The 13206-nt window shown below is 37.8% G+C and overlaps 1 protein-coding gene across 3 annotated transcripts in view; it reads right to left on the bottom strand.

Moving 5' to 3' along the window:
• Positions 1-4912: 4912 nt before the first annotated feature.
• Positions 4913-13206, bottom strand: part of ATAD2B (ATPase family AAA domain containing 2B) — a 150914-nt gene continuing 142620 nt past the window's right edge. For all 3 annotated transcript variants that reach the window (XM_019943168.2, XM_019943169.2, XM_073791563.1), the window contains 3 exons: positions 11536-11663; positions 11098-11226; positions 4913-8327 (listed from right to left, as the gene is read on the bottom strand). In XM_019943168.2, the coding sequence (XP_019798727.1) occupies positions 8286-8327; positions 11098-11226; positions 11536-11663 (299 nt within the window). In that variant the 3' untranslated portion in view covers positions 4913-8285. The remainder of the gene's footprint in view (positions 8328-11097; positions 11227-11535; positions 11664-13206) is intronic.

Raw genomic sequence — 13206 nt, 5'->3', positions numbered from 1 at the left:
TTACAACCCCAAAAAATGTTGGCCTATTAAATTCAAAACTTTGTTAGCAACTCACTAGTGATTAATCCACAATGCTGTGTGATATTAAACACACTGCTGTAATGGATACCTGGATGGGATCGTCACATTCTAACTTCCTTATCTCCAGTAAATGGCTAGTGGGGGAAAGGCCAAGATAACATTTTGTTTAACTTGTAAAAGACATCACATATGTAAGAAAAACACTAAACGTTTCTCTGCTTTACTCACCCTCTTTTCTCCAGTCCAGGCTTCTTTCATCTTTCTTGGCTTGAAACTCATCAGGGATGAGGCGGAGAGGGTCAGCTAATATGGAACTTCTTTCCCTGAGGCTAGGCTTCTTCTGTTAATCAAAACACTGACCCGAGGGCTTCCCTGGTAGCGCAGTGGTTGAGAGTCCGCCTACCGATGCAGGGGACGCGGGTTTGTGCCCCGGTGCGGGAGGATCCCACATGCCGCGGAGTGGCTGGGCCCGTGAGCCATGGCCGCTGAGCCTGTGCGTCCAAGAGCCTGTGCTCCGCAACGGGAGAGGCCACAACAGTGAGAGGCCCGTGTACCGCAAAAAAAAAAAAAAAAAAAAAAACCGAAACCATTTTTATGGGTACATACAAATATAATATTTGTATAATCAGCGCAGTAATGACTAAGAATTCTTGAACATTTACTATGTGCCTGGTACTGTTCCAAGTGCTTTACATATGTTGACTCAAATACATAATCCCCACAATAACCATCGTGGGCTTAGTGCTATCATTATCCTCCATGTTCCAAATAGACTGATGTGCAGACAGGTGACGTAACTTGCAGAATGTCACATAGCCAAGAATGGACATACCTAGGATTCAAACTCAGTCTGGCTTCAGCACCCACACTATTACCCTCTCAAATAATAAATTAAAAACACAGACAAGAAAGATATTCATCAAAGGCATCAAAGTGGCTCCCTCTGGGGAAGAAAGTAAAGGAATGGGACTGGGGAGGAGTAGAAAGGGAACTTCAACCTTATCCAGAATTTGTTTTTCTTTAAAAAAAGAACAAAATCAATTATGACAAACTGTTAGCATTTAATTCTGGATGGTGGGAATATGCACACTATATTATTCTCTGTAGTTTAAAAAATGTTTATTAATAGGGGAGAAAAACTTGAATAAGGGCAAGTGAATTTCTCTTTCACCTTAATGATAGATAAGAATCCAAGCTCTGAAGCAACACAAGACAGAACCCCAGCTAACACTCATTAGTTGTGTAACCTCGGGCAAGTTGCTTAACCAACTCGTTATTTCAGTTTCCCCTTCTGGTAAGCGGAACCAACGACAGTTCTTACCTCATATAATTGCTGTGATAATTAAATGGTTAATTCTTAAAATAGTACCTAACACGAAGATGTTTGCTATTACTACTACAGGGTGATGCCAGTAGACATACTGTCACCCAGGCATTGGCCACTACTATATAACATCTTGTTTACTCTTTGCCCACTGAACTGTAAGCTCCAAGAGAAGCAGGACCTTGCTGTCCTGTCCTCAGCTGTAACTCTAATGCCAAGAACTGTGCTTGGCAAGTGGCAGTTGCTCAAATTAATTTGTTAAATAAATTTTGACCTGTAGTGACACGGAACTGCTGTACTTTCCCCTGCAGCTGTCATGCTATTTCACTTCTCAATCTGTGCTTCTGTTGCTCCTTCTGCCTGGAAGGCCTTTCCTATCCTGATGCCTCAGCTCAGGCATCAGGTTTCTCAGGAAGGCTTCTCTGAGGTTGGGCTACATGCTCCTCCTCTGTACACCTATAGTGCCTTATGCAGAACTCAACTGTAACACATGCCATGTTATACTGAAATGATGTTTGTGTGTTCGTCTACCCATACAAGAAGTCAAGCATAGTGATTAAGGGCATCAACTCTGGAGCCAGACTGCCTGCATTTGAATCCTGGCTGTGTGACCTTGGGCGAATTACTTTATGTCTCAGTTTCCTGGCCTGTAAAATGAGGATAATAATAACTTATCTCATAAGGTTCTCATAGGATTAAAGAGTTTCTATCTGTATTTGTGAAATACTCAGAACAGTCCCTGCCACCTAGTAAATGTGATATAACAATCTCATTGAAGATAGACACAATGCCTTGCCCATGTTTACTTTCCCTCAAACTGATGACTTTTACACTAGTTCAAACTAAAGGATTAGTGCCCAAACTAAGTCAGCTGCAACGAAGATGGAGAAGCGGTGATGGATATTTGACAAGTTTAAAGGGAGAAAAAAAATCAACAGAACATGCTGCATGATTAGAATGAGATGTACCATAAGACAATAAAATTTAGGATGACAAGATTTGGATACTTGATGGACATGGTCTTATTCATAAGATGGAAAATATAAGAAAAGCAAAAAGGAAAAAGGAGGGTTCTTGGCAAATTTTTAACAAAATGCTTCATGCAATGCTTAAAGAAAGAACGCTTTAAAAAAATAGTTTGAACCCTGATCAACCATGACAGAAATCTGGCACATTACATCTAAAAGAACTTAAGCTCCATGAAGACAGGGACTTTTTCTGGGTTTTTTTTTGCTGCTTTATTTCCAACTTCCGCAACAGTGCCTGGCATACAGTAGACACTTACCGTGTATTTGTTGAACCTATGAAAGGATGCTTTAGATAAGTTTCAGCTTTCTATGTCAATTAAACCAGAAAGAATTACACATTTTCTATATGTCCAGCATTGTTTTAAATTCCTACAAGGAATATAAAATATAATACTTCTTTTGTATCCCCTTTTGTATTCCCACGTGAATAAATTACTAAGATTTACATAACACTAGTCATTTACTATGTTACACAGTACAAAATACAGCTGAGTTCTGAGGATGAATGATAGCGTACAGGAGATTTATTGGTGTAGAATCTAGGCCCACTCCTGAAATATGAGCAAGATTTCAACAGATTAAGATACTCCAGGTGGTGAAAGTGATACAATATAATATGAAGGGTCACAAGAAACTAAGAAGAAGTTTTGGTAAAGTGGGACTAGACTATAGAAAAGCCAGGTAGAGGCAAAGGGCAAATAAAATGCCAGCTCCCTCGGAAGGCTTCCCTCATTGCCTCCATCCCTAAACAGAATCAATTGGTTCCCTTCTTAGAACTCTGAACAACACTGTGTTCCTTCTATTACAGCCCTTAACCCACTGAATAATTACTACTAGTATTTGTACCAACCGCCCCTAGCAGACTATAAGCTCCTTAAGGATAGAGAATATCTCACCTGTGTATCACATATGTCTAGCATAGTGCCTAGGACATAACAGACATATGACTGTGCGGGTAAGAGAGGGAATTTATATTTTAAAAAACAGCCAAGAGGTAACTTTTCAGGTGTTTGGGCATAGGGATAAAATGAAGTAGGTACTTAAATATTAGTCTCTCACTTTACTGTAGTTTTGAGTCTGATGGAAACTAAAACTGGATACATAAACCCAGCTTCATCCTTGGAGCCCTCAAAACTTGACTGAGACTCAAATGCAGTTATAAACTCTCTAAGGATTCAGATAAAGCTTTATTTTTTTTAATAAATTTATTTATTTATGTATGTATTTTTGGCTGCGTTGGGTCTTCGTTGCTGCACACAGGCTTTCTCTAGTTGCAGCAAGCAGGGGCTTCTCATTGCGGTGGCTTCTCTTGTTGCGCAGCACGAGCTGTAGGTGCGCGGGCTTCAGTAGTTGTGGCATGCAGGCTCAGTAGTTGTGGCTCACGGGCTCTAGAGCACAGGCTCAGTAGTTGTGTTGCAAGGGCTTAGTTGCTCTATGGCATGTGGGATCTTCCCGGACCAGGGCTCAAATCCATGTCCCCTGCAATGGCAGGCGGATTCTTAACCACTGCGCCACGAGGGAAGCCCCAGATAAAGGTTTAAAAAAATCTGTTTCCCACGTTTATCATTACCAGTCTTTTGATACAGACAATCAAAAGTAAAAATTAGGGACTTCCCTGGTGGTCCAGTGGTTGACAGTCCGCCTTCCAATGCGGGGGACGTGGGTTTGATCCCTGGTCAGGGAACTGGGATCCCACATGCCGCGGGGCAGCTAGGCCCATGCACCACAACTACTGAGCCCACACGCCACAATTACAGAGCCCACGTGCTCTGGAGCCCATGTACCACAACCAGAGAGAAGCCCGCGCGCTGCAACAAGGGATCCTGTGTGCTGCTGCTGGGACTCAATGCAGCCAAATATAGATAGGTAAATTAATGAATATTTAAAAAAAAAAAAGTAAAAATTATACAATCTGCAAAACCAAGAAAAACAAAGTCTTACTCAAATTCAAACAGTTCCTTTTTACTGTGAAAAAAAAGGAAAAAAAGAAAATTAAAGATTTATATAGAGGAAGTTTAGTATACTAATCTTGGGACATGAAAAGGTGTCTCGTGGCAGACAGCAGAAACATGGGCAATCTAAAGCCAAGAACATTCTATTCACTTAAAGCAATAAGCCTCTCAAAATTCTGGTATGAAATCTCTCTCCACATTTAAATTCTACGTATTGTTCAAAATACACTGATAACTACTTGATTTAAGAGAAAACACTATAGATTAAGTGAACCATACTACCTGATCGTCTATTGTAGCATAGTCTTCCAATGAGAAAAACAAATTTCAGAAGTAATCCATTTGCTGCTACACAACGACTTTTAGACAATCTTCAATTGAAGTTAAAACCACACTTTCTCAACAGAAAAACTTTTAGATAAAAAATACTGAGGGCTACTAAAATTTAAAAGAATCATATAACAAGATTTTTGGCATGCTTAATTAATAAACATCAATACGTCCTAGCTACAAAATAATGAGTTCAGCTAGAAAAGTAGCATTGCACTTGCAGCCAACAGTAATCATAATTAAGCTAAAGAAAGACATGTTTTTCTTGTCATCTTTATTCAAGTATTTCACAGCAGTTATATTACAAATTACAGTAAATGTTCAAAATTCCAGAATTCAAAAATTAAATAATTTATTTCAAACTAATGTAAAATGAAGTCAAATGCAAAATACCAACTTAACACAATTCTAAATTAAACTACAAACCCAAAACAGACCATAGTTGATGAAGTGTACTTAATCTGCAAAGTAGACATACATGACTGAAACCAAAGAGGACTCCCAAAGTCTAAATAACCAAATGTACAAAATACAAAAGATGTAGGTACAAGTCCAAATTCAAGCTTACAATGTGATTACAAATAATAATTATAATAACAATGGCATTCAGCTACGGGACCTGACACTGAAGATACCTACTGAATAGCACCATAGCTGAACCAACTTAATCAAAAAATGGGAAGATATTACCACCCCACTCCCTAAAAATAAAATCCAGTAAACCTACAAATACATTTATTGGCATATGAGAAAAATCAAGTCATGAAAGGACATTAAAAAAAAAAAATCACAGGTGAGATTCAAGCTCAAAAACACAATTAACTCCACAGCCATCAGTTTCAACCCTAGTGCGGTTCCATCATCTTCAAAAGGCTCCTATGGTCCCCACAGCTGAGCATTAATTATTGTTGGGCTGTGCCGTGATACATATTTTAGTGATCTGAGAGCAAGGTTCTACACAGGAGCGTATCATTTATAATGCTCACAATAGGAAATAAGAACAGAGGTCAATTTGTACATATTTTTGCCAATGCTATACGGCAAAAATTAACAACTTACAGAAAGGTAAACAAAATTGAGTCCACTTGGATAATTTCACAAGCTGCTTTAAACTATAGAACCACCAGATATCTGTAAAATAAGAAAAACTGGTATAGTGGGGGGGGGGGGGGGGAAGGGGCCAGAGGAGTTGGTACAATTTCACCTCATTTTTCTCCCCTTGGCATTAGATTGGCTTTCTCTTTAAGACCTAAACTGTTCAAAGTGGCAGTTCCTATCATACTGAGGTTGCCTCCTATTTCTCCATCTATATCAAGGTTAAAATTAAAAAACTTGATCTTTTGGAAGCATTTTAATGCTAAACAGAAATAAATTTCCCTTGTCAAACTCACTGATGGCTAAAATCTTAATTAACTTGTACAAATTTAGTAAACTACTAAGAACATGTGCATTTTTTTTTTCTATTCACAAGTGCTGCTGTTACTTGAACAGAATGCTTCTGAATTAGAGTAACTGGAATAAATATTTAAAGAAAAATAGTGCAGCAAGAACCTGAGACTTGCAAAAAACCCTTTTACCAGAAACTTGCTACAAAAAATCTGCTACATCTTATTTCATCAAATCTTTAAATTCTGTAACAATTTCCATCAAAATACAAAATGCTAAGGTATTAGACTGTAAAATAGCTTGAACTGGTATGATGGTAATAAATTACTAAAGTAAGCATGAAAATCCTCCCAATAATCAAATTAGAGGTTTCAAATAACCTCCCCTTTAAAATTGGTTCATCGTTAATCGCACTTGCCCACCTTAAAATACAGTGTGCCTACATGGGTAGTATCTTGAATTATATATGACTAACTGAATATTTTGAAAACTTCCTAGGTATAAAGAAAACAAGTGGCATTATTTAAAAATTAAACTAGAATTAGAAGGCATAAAATGTTAATGTAAATGCAAAGAAGCACTTCAGATTACTGCAGTAGCCTTGGCCAAAGTGTGCTTTCTGCGCTGGCATCCAGCACCCTACAAAGCCAGAGACGAGGAGACAAGTACCTTAGCTTCAGCATGTAAACGGTGGCAAAGTGAATACAGAACTCTGTAGACACTGTTGGTAACTAAAATACAAAAAGCTGAGGTAGCTCATTATCTCTGCAGTAGTCCAAGACCGTTTGCTCTAATTGAAACCCAAACTACATGTGTTGCATATATTGTAAAGACACACCTGCAGCTAACAGCTATAATGAATGAAGATATCAAGAAAACTTGTCAAAATTTTCTACTTTTTTGTTTAAAAATCATCTGATAAAAAATGTCACTGCACTCCCTTTGCCTCTTTGCAACTGCCTAGACTGTGTCTCTGAATTTGTAGAAAGTTTTTGTAAAACTAGTAACCCATAAGTAATTTTAGATAAGTACAAGTCACAGAAATCGCTTAACAAGATCCAAAACAGGTTCCAATCAAAACGAATAGTTGTGAAGGTAAGCTTATGATAAGGGATTTAAACATTAATACTGTTATTCAAGGACCATACCAGAGCTCACTTGCAACTATGCATATAGAAAATGAATTTTATGGAGCTTCTGACAAATTCCTCTCTTTTCTGTCCATTTGGCAAGTCCGGGCTTTAAACCAAAACTGTAACAATTTATTATACATGAAAATCGTTCTTCTCGGGGAACTCAAACATGAATAACTATTAAACTGCCATTGACAGAAGAAAATAGAGTGTCACTCTATTTTCTGACCATCATTGTCATCCATACCAAAAAGGGTGTGTGTTTTTTGATGGACTGTGAATTTTTTGTTGTTGTTGTTTTATTATGTTTCTTAAACAGAAACGGACCATACAGGAAAACTTACCATTTTAGTATATTATGTGGCTTAACCACTGTCTTGATCGAGTTTTGAAAACAAGATAGGCATTTTATACCACAACACTGGTTGCCTCTTAATGATACAGAGTATCAAAACTTATTTTCAGGGTTGTGACCGAAGAAAACATTCTAATCCATTTGCTACAAGTAAGCCCATCCTTGTGTTTAGCCTTATCTTTCTCGAATAAAAAGGCACGTTAAAGGCAGTTCTAAAGAGCCTAATCTAATTTTATCCAGTTTCTTCAGTTTCCCACCAGAATATACCATAGCCAACTTTAAAACAGGCTTCAGTCCGTTACCCAGAAGAAAAAATAAAAACAAATATGATAAAAGGGGGGTGGGGGGGGAAAGGTTGCCCACTGTTTAAACAATTCAACACACTTAGAACTGCCCCATCCAGTTTCCTCGTGTTTGCTGGTCTGCTCCCTAAGAGAGGTCTCCAAAAGAGAGTGCACAAAAAGAGAAGCAGAAGTGAGAGCAGTTTCTGTAGCACCAAAATCTCCAATCTGTGGGGTTGTATTTTTTATTTGTGGAAAATACAACATGTTTCTGAAGTTCTGTTTGGTTCTTGTAGGCTGGTTGGTTTCAGGTACCTGAGACAATAGCACCAAATTCAACAGAGAGAAAGAATGAGTGAGAGAGCACTTTACACCAAGGCTCTGCACATAATTGGTGCAATTTGAAATTGAATGGCTCAGAAGACTGCTCTGGCAGGAGCAGATGGGAGAGGATAAAACACTCTTCTTGAAAGGTTCATAGGAATGTCTCAAACATATGAACTGTTCTTTCCATCTCCTATAAGGGGGGAAAAAAGTACACGTTATCTATTAAAGGAAAGACAAAAGCATTACAGAAAAATTCACTTCAAATTAACTTTCTAGATAAAGAATTTTAGATACAAAGTTAAGCTTTAAATATATTCCTGATTACAGTACCATAGCTACTGTGTAAGCCTATCTGCCCTAGACACATCCACATGCCTCCTACTTTACATTTAGGCTAATGAGGATGATGCTAGCAACAATGAGTACTTATTGTGCCAGATACTGTACTAAGAAATTTACATGTATAAGTAATCTGCCAGCTAAAAACAGCAGTCAGGATTTGAATACAGGCAGCCTCACTCCAGAGCCTGCACCCTTCCTGACTCATTATATTCGACTGACTCCCAAAGCACAATGAATGTATTCAGTATAATAAAACTTGTACCCAAAGTAGAACGTACCCTGCTCCCAGTGCTACTCACTTCAATCAGAGCTGAAATTTAAAAAAAAAAAAAAAAAAAAAAGCCAGAAAGAGTCGATGCCATCAATGCCAGGAATGCCACTCACTGGTGATTCTGCTATAGATTCCTTCTCTCCTAAATGAGACCCCTAGATTACAGGGTTCCAAGACCCATACTGCAAGGTGTTTCAACTGCTGAAGAGTATTCAATCCATTCACGCTAATCAAATGTCAAGCACGTGAACAAAGAAGTTCTAGAATTTTTAAAAAGTAAAGAACTCTACCCCACACATTACATTCAGATGGGCAAATGTCAAATACATCTAAGACATTTGGTTTTCCCTTCCATCTTTAAACACCTCCAAAGAAATTATATCCTACCTCTCTACAGAACTAACAGGCCATACTAACAGATTATTATCTGATCAAAAAGTTCTTATAAATGACCAATCAAAATTACTTCTGCTAAATGTTTCATCATGTTACTGAGTAGGAGAAAAGTTCTGTTATAAAATACAATATCCAATACTATCCCAATTTTTAAATATATATTCACACTTTTATACACATAATGTACATCTAGACATTTTTAAAGGATGGAAGATATTCTAAAAGATTAATAATGCTGATTAGTTTCCTCTAGATGGTGGGATATGGGTGATGTTTTTATTTCTGTTATTTCTATATATTGTATAAGGTCAGAATAGATTCATAAAAATGTGACTCATAAAAATGAGATTACAAAGTAACTTTTAAATGCTCTCTTGCATTGATTCAAGTCCAATACAGGCATACCATGGAGATGTTACGTTCCAGACGAAAGCAAATAAAGTAAATCATACGAATTATTTAGTTTCCCGGTGCATATAAGAGTTATGTTTGCACTATACTGTGTAATGGCATTATGTCTAAAGAACAATGTACACACCTTAATTTTTTAAATGCTTTAAAAATTTTCTTAAAAAAATGCTAACCATCGTCTGGGCCTTCAGCGAGTCATAATCTTTTTGCAATAACATCAAAGATCACTAATCACAGGGACTTCCCTGGTGGCACAGTGGTTAAGAATCCACCTGCCAATGCAGGGGACATGGGTTCAAGCCCTGGTCCGGGAAGATCCCACATGTCGCAGAGCAACTAAGCCCATGCGCCACAACTACTGAGCCTGCGCTCTAGAGCCCGCGGGCCACAACTACTGAAGCCCGCGCGCCTAGAGCCCGTGCCCTGCAACAAGAGAAGCCACCGCAATGAGAAGCCCGCACACTGCAACGAAGAGTAGCCCCCGCTCACCGCAACTACAGAAAGCCCGCATGCAGCAACAAAGAACCAACACAGCCATAAATAAGTAAATAAATAAATAAATAAATAAATTTTTTTTAAAAAATGATCACTAATCACAGATCACCATAACAAGTACAATAATGAAAATGCTTGAAATATTGCAAGAATTACCAAAATGTTATTAACACAGAAGCACAAAGTGAGCAAATTATGCTGGAAAATGGCGATGTTGCCACAAACCTTCAATTTGCAAAGAACGCAATATCTGCACAGTGCAATAAAGCAAGGTATGCTTATATTCTTTATTACACATGCAAAATAATCACATCCTCTATACAGAAATCTTTAACATACTAGAAATACTTCTTGAGAGCAGAGACTTTTGTCTTATTCATTTTATTTGCTCAGATGACCGCAAAAATAATTGTGACTTAATCATGTAAATTATATGAATAGAGATATAAGCTTGTATTTATAAAAACTTTCTTATGGCCCAGAGTTGTCCAGAAAGTGAACGGTTCACCTCTAAAGTGTCTAAGCACAAGGACAACAACTCCTTCATGTGGTTATTTCACAGGACTAGATTTGATTAAATGAGATGACTTTTAAGTTCTCTTCCAATCATAATAGGGTGGCCAGTAAGTCTCATGGCCCACGCCAACTCCTTTTAACCAGTAGTGGCCACCTCGGGAGCAGTGGAAACATGGACTGTGAGGCCATGCTCACATTCAATAGGCCAAAGTGATATATGCTTAATCGGTCAAGTCAGTGATAAGTAAGGGAGGGGAGAACTGTGAATGCTAATCTGTGTATTTGCCAACCATGAATCTCTGTGTTTTGATAAACAAAGAATCCCAGATTACTTCTGTTCTGAGACAAAATGGTACCAAGAGTATATTTTTGTAACTCTTAATGATTCTTCTAATCTTAAATCTTCAAACCACTCTTCAGTTACTTGGTGAAAGATTTAGACTAAAATAACTTTTTTTTTTCCTCTTTTCTTTGGGACAAGTAAAAGCACATATTTGTTTATTCCACAGATGAAGTAATAAGCACTCACCTCTACAAGCTGTGATTTGTCATAATCTTTACGGTGACGGTAGATGCACTGACTAAGAAGAGAATATAATCTCTCAAGTTGATCAACTGCCAGATTGTTGCTTTTATCTACCAACAAATCAAGCAATTTCTAAGAAAAATTAAAAGAAAAAAGAATAAAATGAAATTTGATTTCATTGTTCAAACTGAAATGGTTCCACTCAAATGCTAGGCAACAGACACCACATGCTATGGTGTAATAGTGACACCTGAGTTTAGAAGATTCCAGGGCTTAATTTATTACCAAGAACATTCTCATATTTCTAAACCCCTCAAAACACACACAACTCTTTTTCATTAGAAGCCCTGAAGTACCTATATTCCTAGGTTAAAGCAAAAGATTATCAAATCTAGCTTTATTTCCATTCATTTAAAACTGCCTGGGAAGAGCTAAGCTTACCTTCAATCTCTCATGATCAACTATAAGAGGTGGCACAGGCTCAGATGTCTCTTCTGGAACCAGTTCCAGGCTTGTTGTTTTTGCCTGCTCTAAAATTAACTTACGATATTTCTTTACTTTAGAAGCACCTACAATTGGGAAAAAAAAAAGCACTGCAGCAAATAAAAGTTAAGAAAAATCAGACAAACAATTATACATTCTTTTACCCACCACAAATCCTTTTGGAATAAGCGCGTAATTCTTTAAATAATAAATGATTTTTTTGAGGGATGTAAGACTAAGCAACCCAGATTAAAGAGAACTAGACCACAACTATGAAAGCCAAGTCATACCAGAATATCATCTTAACAAACATATCCCCTAAAAGGAAGATACGAGTAATCTTCAGCTCTAAGCAGTAACTTATAAACTGTCTTCATTCTCTGTATGATAACCATTTTAAAATTCGGAGCTCTCAGAACTAGAAGAAAGGAAGCACCCTAGAAAAGCAGATACTAACACAAAGTGAGGCCAACCTGCCTCATATCTGCCTCCCAATGCAAAACATTTGCTTCAACATTGCCTGAAACGTCTTTCTTTTCTCTGTTATACTGCCTGTGTTACACAAAATTTTCTCTTAAAAATATAAACCGATTAAAAATGCAAAAGGTCTAGTGTCCTATCCTCCTACCTTAGAGTGAATTAGTATAATCTAATTACTTTCCTCCCAACATCTTGCTGAGACCAGCCACACTGAAAAAGCAGAAACTGTGAGGTCGCTGAGTGTAACTTGACAGCGTCAGGCACCCTGATGGGTAGGGAGGGCAGGTAAACCATCAAGCCTTACGCTCCCTAAGCAGGAGCACTCTTAGAGGAGGCCGAGGCAGGAGCAACACAAGGACAAACCTGGACTGCTTCAGAACTTTATACAGGACCTGGCCCACGCTCAGGGCCACTAAGGAGACCCTTCCTCCTCCCTCCTGCATTAGTTCTCTTAGTCGCAAGTCTTTAAACAATTCCTCTTCCTCAATGCCTGCTATATAGATAAATAACAAATGAACCAAAATGTTGCCTTCAAAAACATATACCCAGAGAAATTTTATATTTCAGAAAGCCTTTAGAGTGAAAGCCTTTATTTACAGTTCAATTAATATATGCTAGGAGTTTTGTTAAGACCATACGGATCCTCACTATTACATCCATGGACTTCTAGAGGCCCAAAAACCTGAATTAGGAACCACTACACGAGGTTACATTGCCCTGACAGTTACAAATGAAAGCTTCAGGTAAAGCGTTTACACAACAAATATCTTTAAAGCTTTTAGATCACCAGCTGAACATAATATTCATTTAAACCTTTTCTGCGAGCTTACTAAAATCTCATAGTGAACTAGCATTAAAAAGAACTTCTCCTCCCCATCCATTCTGCCTCATAACAGGAATCTCTCCCTTTTTCCCACTCTGTCCCATTCATTACTTAACTCTAGCTTCAACACATTTTTTTAAGTTCTGTCTATATGATAGCCCAGGATAAATAATGCTCTTAAAATTGCTTTCTATTATTAAATATTGGAGAAAAAGAAAAATTCTCAACAGGCAGCATTCAAGAACCGTACCTCTCTCTTTATCCATTAAAAGAATTCTAAGACTTTGAATACCATCCTACTCTCTCATTCTACTGGAGGGCTCAAA

The sequence above is a fragment of the Tursiops truncatus genome, chromosome 14 (assembly GCF_011762595.2).
Source record: "Tursiops truncatus isolate mTurTru1 chromosome 14, mTurTru1.mat.Y, whole genome shotgun sequence".
NCBI classification, from domain to species: Eukaryota; Metazoa; Chordata; class Mammalia; order Artiodactyla; family Delphinidae; genus Tursiops; species Tursiops truncatus.
The sequence above is the reverse complement of the archived record's forward strand: the minus strand, read 5'-3'. Positions and strand labels throughout refer to the sequence as shown.